Consider the following 12,874-nt stretch of genomic DNA (forward strand, 5'->3'; position numbering starts at 1 on the left):
TTTTTTTTTTGGTCTTTGTGAAATGTGTGGGCTGTAGCCGCACCTGCATCCTTAAAGCAGCAGCGACAAGCGTGCGTCTGTCTGTTAAAGGGTGGTGACACCCTCAAAGTGTTCTACACAAACAATTAAAATATTGTTCTTTTTTTTTCGGTCTTTGTGAAATGTGTGGGCTGTAGCCGCACCTGCATCCTTAAAGCAGCAGCGACAAGCGTGCGTCTGTCTGTTAAAGGGTGGTGTAACTCTCAAAGTGCTCCAAAAAATAAAAAACTATTTTTTTAATGTGTTTGTGACTTGTGTGCGATGTAGCCGCACCTGCATCCTTAAAGCAGCAGCGACAAGCGTGCGTCTGTCTGTTAAAGGGTGGTGACACCCTCAAAGTGTGCTACACAAACAATAAAAATATTCTTCTTTTTTCTGTCTATGTGAATTGTGTGGGCTGTAGCCGCACCTGCATCCTTAAAGCAGCAGCGACAAGCGTGCGTCTGTCTGTTAAAGGGTGGTGACACCCTCAAAGTGTTCTACACAAACAATTAAAATATTGTTCTTTTTTTTCGGTCTTTGTGAAATGTGTGGGCTGTAGCCGCACCTGCATCCTTAAAGCAGCAGCGACAAGCGTGCGTCTGTCTGTTAAAGGGTGGTGTAACTCTCAAAGTGTTCCAAAAAATAAAAAACTATTTTTTTAATGTGTTTGTGACTTGTGTGCGATGTAGCCACACTTGCATCCTCAAAGCAGCAGCGACAAGCGTGCGTCTGTCTGTTAAAGGGTGGTGACACCCTCAAAGTGTGCTACACAAACAATTAAAATATTGTTCTTTTTTTTTCTGTCTATGTGAATTGTGTGGGCTGTAGCCGCACCTGCATCCTTAAAGCAGCAGCGACAAGCGTGCGTCTGTCTGTTAAAGGGTGGTGACACCTCAAAGTGTTCTACACAAACAATTAAAATATTGTTCTTTTTTTTTTGGTCTTTGTGAAATGTGTGGGCTGTAGCCGCACCTGCATCCTTAAAGCAGCAGCGACAAGCGTGCGTCTGTCTGTTAAAGGGTGGTGACACCTCAAAGTGTTCTACACAAACAATTAAAATATTCTTCTTCTTTTTTCTGTCTTTGTGAATTGTGTGGGCTGTAGCCGCACTTGCATCCTCGAAGCAGCAGCGACAAGCGTGCGTCTGTCTGTTAAAGGGTGGTGTAACCCTCAAAGTGTGCTCCACAAACAATAAAAATATTCTTTTTTTTTCTGTCTTTGTGAATTGTGTGGGCTGTAGCCGCACTTGAATCCTCAAAGCAGCAGCGACAAGCGTGCGTCTGTCTGTTAAAGGATTACATCGGTGACAGCATCCAAGTAGGCATGTCAGACAGTCCGTACCTGTACTGGCAGGAAAAAGAAGCAATTTGGAGGTCCCTGTACAAACTGGCTCTATTTTACCTGAGTTTTTCCCCCCTCCAGTGTGTACTCCGAAAGAGTGTTTAGTGCAGCCGGGAACCTTGTTAGCGAAAGGCGTAGGAGGTTGCTTCCACAAAAAGTGGAGAAGATGATGTTCATAAAATGAATGATCAACTCTTCCAGGGAGACCAGCCTCCAGAACGTACAGAGGGACCTGTGGTTCCAGCAGGGACGAATTAATACTCTGTGAGGATGTACATAACACTGAAGTGGGTGAGGAATCTGTGGATGAGGAGGATGAGGACGACTTCTTGACTCCGTAGAGCCAGTTTGTGCAGGGACAGATTAATTGCCAGCTTGTTTTGTGGGGGCCCAAACGAACCAATCATTTCAGCCACAGTTGTGTGGCAGACCCTGGCGCTGAAATGATTGATTTGTTAAAGTGTGCATGTCCTGTTTATACAACATAAGAATGGGTGGGAGGGCCCAAGGACAATTCCATCTTGCACCTCTTTTTTTTCTTTGCATTATGTACAGTTTGGGGCCTAGTTTTTCAATGCCATCCTGTCTGCCACTGCAGTTTCACGCCTAGATGGGTCACGTGTTTGTGCCGCCCACTCGTGTCGCTTAGCATAGTCATCCAGCTACCTCGGTGCAACCTTTTGGACATAAAAACACTATTGTGAGGTGTGAGGAAATTCAGAATAGACTGGAAATGAGTGGAAATTAAGGTTATTGAGGTTAATAATAGCATAGGAGCAGAAAAACCTACAAATTCTGTGATCTTAGCTGTTTTTATGCTTTTTTTCAAAAAAATACAGATCCAAAACACAAAACCCAGAACCCAAAACACGGAAGGGTGGTTTTGGCAAAACCAATCCAGATCCAAAACACGAAGAAAGATCCAGATCCAAAACCAAAACACAAAACACGAAAAGTGGCCGGTGCACACCCCTAGTGTATATATATATACACTAGCTGGAGTGCCCGACGTTGCCTGGGATTTTAAGAATTTTTGTTTACACATCATCCTCCAACCAACCTCTCCTTAGGCAGGCCTCACGAAAAGTGTGACAAACTTCCCCATCAACAGTCCTAAGGTCTTCAGAGGAAGTAGGACTAGTAATGGTGTAAAGCAAACTTCGGAGATAGAAGCATTCAAAAGTGTAGGATGTACAGTGTAACACGGCCAAGAGCTTCTGTTGCTCTGATACCAGGATGACCATCTACAGCGACTCCCTGTTTTCTGTGCAGAAATACTTTGAGAGAAGCATTCCATGTGTAATATTCTGGCAGCTCACAGTACAGCAGGGTCCTTGCAAAGTCATCATTTTGACACAGTTGGAAGAAAGAAGTGAATGTTGTTGTGTAATTTGGTAAAGTCAGAGAGCTGAGAATGCTGGGAAAGCCTGCTAAAGCTCTCTTCTATAATAAACATTAAAATCATGACAAAACATCACAACACAAAACGCTTGCTTCGAGGGCCTACCCAAATGCCGTGAGGCCCCACAATGAGCGTCCAGCAAAAATTGTGGTTGTAATTAAATAAAAATGAACAGTAATTAATTTTGATTTTACTTTTTTTGTTGTTGTTGCCTCCGCTGTGTTTTAATACGCTCGTATATAAAATGTCACAATCTTCGCTTAGAAACTGTGGATTTGTATAGAAAGACAGAAGGACAAATTTTCGCTTTGATATAGTAGAGAAGATAGAAAAGAAAAAATAGTAGATAAGCTAAGTCCTTTTTGTTAGGTTCTGAATTTGTTGTGGACCCGGGGTGGTGATAGAAGCAGACACAGGAGCAGACAAATGAAAAAGTGGGGTTTTTAATAAGGGACTGAGAAGACATGGGAGTGGCAAAAAAAAGTCCAGGTATAGCACTAAAGTGCACTTGATAACTGTTGTGAGGGTTAATGAACAAATGTCCAGGTAGTGACAGGCAGAACAGTCCAGTATAGGTATGGTGAGCTAAAACAGAATGCAGGTTTGGTGAGCTGTAAGTGAATGCAGGTATGATGAGCTGTAAGTGAATGCAGACAGAGGTAGTGAAGTCCAGCTGGGAATTAAATGAAAAAAGGTGCAGGGAAACAGCAGGTTCAGGTACTCAGGCAGGTAGAAAGGTATATGGTGGAGGTAGGGGAATCCAGCAGGGTTTGGAGCAGGTTAGGAAAAGCAGGCTTAGGCAATGAATCCAATAGACAGGTTTAAGCACAGGAACACTCTTTCTCAGCTCTCGCAGAGAAACACGTTGCACTGGCAATGCAAGGGAGCCCTGAACTCCCTTAAATCCCCAGTGCTCAGCCGTGACTGGTCAGAGAGGAGCATGTGACACACCAGGATAGGGCAACTAGGTCACATGTCCGGAGGCAAGATGGCAGCGCCCATGCCAGAACGGAACGGAAGCACCACCAGGCCTAACCAGGCCAGAGTGACAGTATGCCCCCACAGAACCACGCACATCCAATGCTCTTTGCCAGGCACCTCTGCCACTGCCAGACGCCCCTCGCCATAGCGTCCTCACAGGTATTACCCGTCGACTACCATGCCGAGAGACCCTGGTCGTGACACTTTTGTAATTCCGCACCTGACCTGTAGAGGGCGAACGCTATGCAAAAATTGTGGTTCTTCATTAATAAAAAAGTAACAGTAATTAATTTCGATTTAAAATTTTTTTAGTTGCCTCCACCGTGTTTTAATACGCTCGTTTACAAAATTTCACGATCATGGCTTGTAAACTGTGGATTTGTATAGTAAGACAGAAGTACAGAAGGACATATTTTTGCTTTTATATAGTAGATAGATATATATAATGCCATCCGTTTCCTGAATACACAAGCTTAGGAATAAAACCAGGACGCTATATAAATTGGCAAATAAAATATTTTATGTCAAAGTCCAAAGCATGGGCTCAGAAAAGCTATTTCATCATAGATATAGCAGTAGAAACGATTTGTGTTATTATATTAACCTGTATAGTACTGTAAGTTTGCATGCTGTATTTTAATTAATAAATTATTTTAGTCTTTCTTTCTGCTAACGGCAATATGAGCTGATATTAATAAAACAGTCACTGCCATGTTACTAGATAAATCTGTATCTAAAGAAATGGTGGGGACTATCGCTGCTAATCAACAGTGACTCCCATCAATACAAATAACGCAATTCTGTTAATGACCAGCTCACTGCACATTACTTTCCTGTTGTGTACTATGAAAATGGGGCCCCAGATAGACTGCACACCTGGAATATATATATTTTTTGGGCGTGGGTCCCCTGGATTGCTTCGGTTGGGCTGCTTCAGGGCATTGCATTATAAACACATTTTCCTTTTTTGCACTTTTAGCACCTCTATTGTTTGTTTAATATATATGTATCATTTTTAAACCTCTATTTTTCACCTTCTAATATATGCAGCAGTAGCTGCTCTTATCTATCTTACACTTTCTTATACTTCAGCTTCTCTCATTAGAGTGATGCCCTGGGGTGGCTCAGCTGGGCCGGTATGTTAGGGACCTACCCTCAGAGGATACCTGTGTGTAGGCCCATAACCATGGCCATGATTATGCTAAAACCTCTATTTATTGCGTAATGTATTATACATAATGAGTAATGTAGGAGTTGTGCACTTGTACTTATTCTTCTTCTGTTGTGTACTATACCTCAGACAATTTTTATTCATTTGCACACATCAATGAGTTCTTCATGTTTTCTACACTCTCTTCACAATATTTACCCCATATTTTGTCATAGGACCTCCAGGCCTACCTGGTCCTCCAGGGCCTCTAGGTAAAACTGGGCCACCAGGGCCTCAAGGACCAGTTGGAACACCTGGGAAAAATGGAGCTCCTGGAAAGGAAGGACCTGTTGGACCTCCAGGTGAGACATTAATAGACATATATGGGTGGTATGTAGAGGTTTACTACAATGGTCACTATTTAGATATTAGGGGTACAATGTCTGTGATAGTGGGGGGCTACTATGCCATGGGCAGGACCTGGATACAGTGTGTGACAGTGGGGGATATAATACCATGTACAAGGCCAGGATACAGTGTGTGTTACTGGGGGATATAATACCATGACCATGGCCTGGATACAGTGTGTGATAGTGGGGGATATAATACCATGACCATGGCCAGGATACACTGTGTGTGATAGTGGGGGATATGATACCATGTACAAGGCCAGGATACAGTGTGTGTTAGTGGGGGATATAATACCATGACCATGGCCTGGAAACAGTGTGTGTTAGTGGGGGATATAATACCATGTACAGGGCCTGGATACAGTGTGTGATAGTGGGGGGATATAATACCATGTACAGGGCCTGGATACAGTGTGTGTGATAGTGGGGGATATAATACCATGTACAGGGCCTGGATACAGTGTGTGTGATAGTGGGGGATATAATACCATGACCATGGCCTGGATACTGTGTGTGATAGTTGGGGATATAATACCATGTACAGGGACTGGATACAGTGTGTGTTAGTGGGGGATATAATACCATGACCATGGCCTGGATACTGTGTGTGATAGTGGGGGATATAATACCATGTACAGGGCCTGCATACAGTGTGTGATAGTGGGGGATATAATACCATGTACAAGGCCAGGATACAGTGTGTGATAGTGGGGGATATAATACCATGTACAGGGCCTGGATACAGTGTGTGATAGTGGGGGATATAATACCATGTACAAGGCCAGGATACAGTGTGTGTTAGTGGGGGATATAATACCATGTACAAGGCCAGGATACAGTGTGTGTTAGTGGGGGATATAATACCATGTACAAGGGCAGGATACAGTGTGTGTTAGTGGGGGGTATAATACCATGTACAGGGCCTGGATACAGTGTGGGTTAGTGGGGGATATAATACCATGTACAAGGCCAGGATACAGTGTGTGTTAGTGGGGGATATAATACCATGTACAGGGCCTGGATACAGTGTGTGATAGTGGGGGATATAATACCATGTACAGGGCCTGCATACAGTGTGTGATAGTGGGGGATATAATACCATGTACAAGGCCAGGATACAGTGTGTGTTAGTGGGGGATATAATACCATGTACAAGGCCAGGATACAGTGTGTGTTAGTGGGGGATATAATACCATGTACAGGTCCTGTATACAGTGTGTGATAGTGGGGGATATAATACCATGTACAGGGTCTGGGTACAATGTGTGTGATAGTGGGGGATATAATACCATGTACAGGGCCTGGATACAGAGAGTGATAGTGGGGGATATAATACCATGTACAAGGCCAGCATACAGTGTGTGTTAGTGGGGGATATAATACCATGTACAAGGCCAGGATACAGTGTGTGTTAGTGGGGGATATAATACCATGTACAGGGCCTGTATACAGTGTGTGATAGTGGGGGATATAATACCATGTACAGGGCCTGCATACAGTGTGTGATAGTGGGGGATATGATACCATGTACAGGGCCTGGATACAGTGAGTGATAGTGGGGGATATAATACCATGTACAGGGCCTGGGTTCAGTGTGTGATAGTGGGGGATATAATACCATGACCATGGCCTGGAAACACTGTTTGTGATAGTGGGGGATATGATACCATGTACAGGGCCTGGATACAGTGTGTGATAGTGGGGGATATAATACCATGTGTAGGGCCTGTATACAGTGTGTGTGATAGTGGGGGATATGATACCATGTACAGGGCCTGGATACACTGTGTGTGATAGTGGGGGATATAATACCATGTACAGGGCCTGGATACAGTGTGTGATAGTGGGGGGATATAATACCATGTACAGGGCCTGGATACAGTGTGTGATAATGGGGGATATAATACCATGTACATGGCCTGGGTACAGTATGTGATAGTGGGGGATATAATACCATGTACAGGGCCTGGGTACAGTGTGTGATAGTGGGGGATATAATCCCATGTACAGTGCCTGGGTACAGTATGTGACAGTGGGGGATATAATACCATGTACATGGCCTGGATACAGTGTGTGATAGTGGGGGATATAATACAATGTACAGGGCCTGGATACAGTGTGTGTTAGTGGGGGATATAATACCATGGACAGGGCCTCGGTACAATGTGTGTGATAGTGGGGGATATAATACCATGTACAGGGCCTGGGTACAGTGTGTGTGATAGTGGGGGGATATAATACCATGTACAGGGCCTGGATACAGTGTGTGATAGTGGGGGATATAATACCATGTACAGGGCCTGCATACAGTGTGTGATATTGGGGGACATAATACCATGTACAGGGCCTGGATACAGTGTGTGATTGTGGGGGATATAACACCATGTACAGGGCCTGGATACAGTGTGTGTGATAGTGGGAGATATAATACCATGTACAGAGCCTGGACACAGTGTGTGATAGTGGGGGATATGATTCCATGTGTAGGGCCTGGATACAGTGTGTGTGATAGTGGGGGATATAATACCATGTACAGGGCCTGGATACAGTGTGTGATAGTGTGGGATATGATACCATGTGTAGGGCCTGGATACAGTGTGTGTGATAGTGGGGGATATAATACCATGTACAGGGACTGGATACAGTGTGTGTTAGTGGGGGATATTATACCATGTACAGGGCCTGGATACAGTGTGTGTGATAGTGGGGGATATAATCCCATGTACAGGACCTGGGTACAGTGTGTGATAGTGGGGGATATAATATCATGTACAGGGCCTGGATACAGTGTGTGATAGTGGGGGATATAATACCATGTGTAGGGCCTGTATACAGTGTGTGTAATAGTGGGGGATATAATACCATGTACAGGGCCTGGGTACAGTGTGTGATAGTGGGGGATATTATACCATGTACAGGGCCTGGGTACAGTGTGTGTGATAGTGGGGGGATATAATACCATGTACAGGGCCTGGATACAGTGTGTGATAGTGGGGGATATAATACCTTGTACAGGGCCTGGATACAGTGTGTGATAGTGGGGGATATAATACCATGTACAGGGTCTGTATACAGTGTGTGTGATAGTGGGGGGATATAATACCATGTACAGGGCCTGGAAACACTGTGTGTGATAGTGGGGGATATGATACCATGTACAGGGCCTGGATACAGTGTGTGAAAGTGGGGGATATGATACCATGTATAGGGCCTGGATACAGTTTGTGTGATAGTGGGGGATATAATATCCATGTATAGGGCCTGGATACAGTTTGTGTGATAGTGGGGGAATATAATCCCATGTACAGGGCCTGGGTACAGTGTGTGATAGTGGGTGATATAATACCATGTACAGGGTCTGTATACAGTGTGTGTGATAGTGGGGGGATATAATACCATGTACAGGGCCTGGAAACACTGTGTGTGATAGTGGGGGATATGATACCATGTACAGGGCCTGGATACAGTGTGTGAAAGTGGGGGATATGATACCATGTATAGGGCCTGGATACAGTGTGTGTGATAGTGGGGGATATAATATCCATGTATAGGGCCTGGATACAGTTTGTGTGATAGTGGGGGAATATAATCCCATGTACAGGGCCTGGGTACAGTGTGTGATAGAGGGGGATATAATACCATGTACAGGGCCTGGATACAGTGTGTGTGATAGTGTGGGATATAATACCAGTGAGTAATGACTACACCTGTGGGGGGATATAATACTCCTTCTGGTGACCTACGAAATTTGTCAGTGAGTAATGATTACACCTGTGCAGCTGCTGGGTGACCAGAGAAATGTGTCAGTGAGTAATGAATACACCTGTGCTCCTGCTGGTGACCTGGGAAATGTGTCAGTGAGTAATGATTACACCTGTGCACCTGCTGGGTGACCTGTGAAATGAGTGAGTAATGAATACACCTGTGTTCCTGCTGGTGACCTGGGAAATGTGTCAGTGAGTAATGATTACACCTGTGCTCCTGCAGGGTGACCGGGGAAATGTGTCAGTGAGTAATGATTACACCTGTGCTCCTGCTGGGTGACCTGGGAAATGTTTCAGTGAGTAATGAGTACACCTGTGCACCTGCTGGGGAGGGGAAATGTGTCAGTGAGTAATGACTACACCTGTGCACCTGCTGGGTGACCTGGGAAATGTGTCAGTGAGTAATGAATACATCTGTGCACCTGCTGGGTGACCTGGGAAATGTGTCAGTGAGTAATGACTACACCTGTGCACCTGCTGGGTGACCTGAGAAATGTGTCAGTGAGTAATGAGTACACCTGTGCTCCTGCTGGGTGACCTGGGAAATGTGTCAGTGAGTAATGACTACACCTGTGCAGCTGCTGGGTGACCTGGGAAATGTGTCAGTGAGTAATGAGTACACCTGTGCACCTGCCGGGTGACCTGGGAAATGTGTCAGTGAGTAATGATTACACCTGTGCAGCTGCTGGGTGACCTGGGAAATGTGTCAGTGAGTAATAAATACACCTGTGCACCTGCTGGGTGACCTGGGAAATGTGTCAGTGAGTAATGAATACACCTGTGCACCTGCTGGGTGACCTGGGAAATGTGTCAGTGAGTAATGAATACACCTGTACACCTGCTGGGAGACCTGGGAAATGTGTCAGTGAGTAATGACTACACCTGTACACCTGCTGGGGAGAGGAATTGTCAGTGAGTAATGATTACACCTGTGCACCTGCTGGGTGACCTGGGAAATGTGTCACTGAGTAATAAATACACCTGTACACCTGCTGGGTAACCTGGGAAATGTGTCAGTGAGTAAAGATTACACCTGTGCTCCTGCTGGGTGACCCGGGAAATGTGTCAGTGAGTAATGAATACACCTGTGTACCTGCTGGGTGACCTGGGAAATGTGTCAGTGAGTAATGATTACACCTGTGCACCTGCTGGGTGACCTGGGAAATGTGTCAGTGAGTAATGATTACACCTGTGCAGCTGCTGGTGACCTGGGAAATGTGTCAATGAGTAATGAATACACCTGTGCACCTGCTGGGTGACCTGGGAAATGTGTCAGTGAGTAATGATTACACCTGTGCTCCTGCTGGGTGACCTGGGAAATGTGTCAGTGAGTAATGAATACACCTGTGTACCTGCTGGGTGACCTGGGAAATGTGTCAGTGAGTAATGATTACACCTGTGCACCTGCTGGGTGACCTGGGAAATGTGTCAGTGAGTAATGATTACACCTGTGCAGCTGCTGGTGACCTGGGAAATGTGTCAATGAGTAATGAATACACCTGTGCACCTGCTGGGTGACCTGGGAAATGTGTCAGTGAGTAATGATTACACCTGTGCACCTGCTGGGTGACCTGGGAAATGTGTCAGTGAGTAATGATTACACCTGTGCACCTGCTGGGTGACCTGGGAAATGTGTCAGTGAGTAATGATTACACCTGTGCTCCTGCTGGGAGACCTGGGAAATGGGTCAGTGAGTAATGATTACACCTGTGTACCTGCTGGGTGACCTGGGAAATGTGTCAGTGAGTAATGATTACACCTGTGCACCTGCTGGGAGACCTGGGAAATGGGTCAGTGAGTAATGATTACACCTGTGTACCTGCTGGATGACCTGGGAAATGTGTCAGTGAGTAATGAGTACACCTGTGCACCTGCTGGGAGACCTGGGAAATGGGTCAGTGAGTAATGAGTACACCTGTGTACCTGCTGGGAGACCTGGGAAATGTGTCAGTGAGTAATGAGTACACCTGTGCACCTGCTGGGAGACCTGGGAAATGGGTCAGTGAGTAATGATTACACCTGTGCACCTGCTGGGTGACCTGGGAAATGTGTCAGTGAGTAATAAATACACCTGTGCACCTGCTGGGTGACCTGGGAAATGTGTCAGTTAGTAATGATTACACCTGTGCACCTGCTGGGTGACCTGGGAAATGTGTCAGTGAGTAATGAATACACCTGTGTACCTGCTGGGTGACCTGGGAAATGTATCAGTGAGTAATGATTACACCTGTGCAGCTGCTGGTGACCTGGGAAATGTGTCAGTGATTAATGTCTACACCTGTGCACCTGCTGGGTGACCTGGGAAATGTATCAGTGAGTAATGATTACACCTGTGCTCCTCCTGGTGACCTGGGAAATGTGTCAGTGAGTAATGATTACACCTGTGCTCCTGCTGGGTGACCTGGGAAATGTGTCAGTGAGTAATGATTACACCTGTGCTCCTGCTGGGTGACCTGGGAAATGTGTCAGTGAGTAATGAATACACCTGTGTACCTGCTGGGTGACCTGCAAAATGTGTCAGTGAGTAATGATTACACCTGTGCAGCTGCTGGTGACCTGGGAAATGTGTCAGTGAGTAATGACTACACCTGTGCACCTGCTGGGTGACCTGGGAAATGTCAGTGAGTAATGATTACACCTGTGCTCCTGCTGGGTGACCTGGGAAATGTGTCAGTGAGTAATGAATACACCTGTGTACCTGCTGGGTGACCTGCAAAATGTGTCAGTGAGTAATGATTACACCTGTGCTCCTGCTGGGTGACCTGGGAAATGTGTCAGTGAGTAATGACTACACCTGTGCACCTGCTGGGTGACCTGGGAAATGTGTCAGTGAGTAATGATTACACCTGTGCACCTGCTGGGTGACCTGGGAAATGTGTCAGTGAGTAATGAATACACCTGTGTACCTGCTGGGTGACCTGGGAAATGTATCAGTGAGTAATGATTACACCTGTGCAGCTGCTGGTGACCTGGGAAATGTGTCAGTGAGTAATGACTACACCTGTGCACCTGCTGGGTGACCTGGGAAATGTACCAGTGAGTAATGATTACACCTGTGCTCCTCCTGGTGACCTGGGAAATGTGTCAGTGAGTAATGATTACACCTGTGCTCCTGCTGGGTGACCTGGGAAATGTGTCAGTGAGTAATGAATACACCTGTGTACCTGCTGGGTGACCTGGGAAATGTGTCAGTGAGTAATGATTACACCTGTGCACCTGCTGGGTGACCTGGGAAATGTGTCAGTGAGTAATGATTACACCTGTGCAGCTGCTGGTGACCTGGGAAATGTGTCAATGAGTAATGAATACACCTGTGCACCTGCTGGGTGACCTGTGAAATGTGTCAGTGAGTAATGATTACACCTGTGCACCTGCTGGATGACCTGGGAAATGTGTCAGTGAGTAATGATTACACCTGTGCTCCTGCTGGGTGACCTGGGAAATGTGTCAGTGAGTAATGATTACACCTGTGCTCCTGCTGGGTGACCTGGGAAATGTGTCAGTGAGTAATGATTACACCTGTGCTCCTGCTGGGTGACCTGGGAAATGTGTCAGTGAGTAATGATTACACCTGTGCTCCTGCTGGGTGACCCGGGAAATGTGTCAGTGAGTAATGAATACACCTGTGTACCTGCTGGGTGACCTGGGAAATGTGTCAGTGAGTAATGATTACACCTGTGCACCTGCTGGGTGACCTGGGAAATGTGTCAGTGAGTAATGATTACACCTGTGCAGCTGCTGGTGACCTGGGAAATGTGTCAATGAGTAATGAATACACCTGTGCACCTGCTGGGTGACCTGGGAA

General features: G+C 45.8%; 1 protein-coding gene across 2 annotated transcripts in view; it reads left to right on the plus strand.

Moving 5' to 3' along the window:
- The window catches only part of EMILIN1 (elastin microfibril interfacer 1), a 495,028-nt gene that overhangs the window by 362,799 nt on the left and 119,355 nt on the right, over window positions 1-12,874 (plus strand). For both annotated transcript variants that reach the window (XM_088455577.1, XM_088455578.1), the window contains one exon: window positions 5,132-5,257. In XM_088455577.1, the coding sequence (XP_088311703.1) occupies window positions 5,132-5,257 (126 nt within the window). The remainder of the gene's footprint in view (window positions 1-5,131; window positions 5,258-12,874) is intronic.

Source organism: Taudactylus pleione, unplaced genomic scaffold, assembly GCF_031769625.1.
Source record: "Taudactylus pleione unplaced genomic scaffold, aTauple2 ptg000661l, whole genome shotgun sequence".
Lineage (NCBI taxonomy): Eukaryota > Metazoa > Chordata > Amphibia > Anura > Myobatrachidae > Taudactylus > Taudactylus pleione.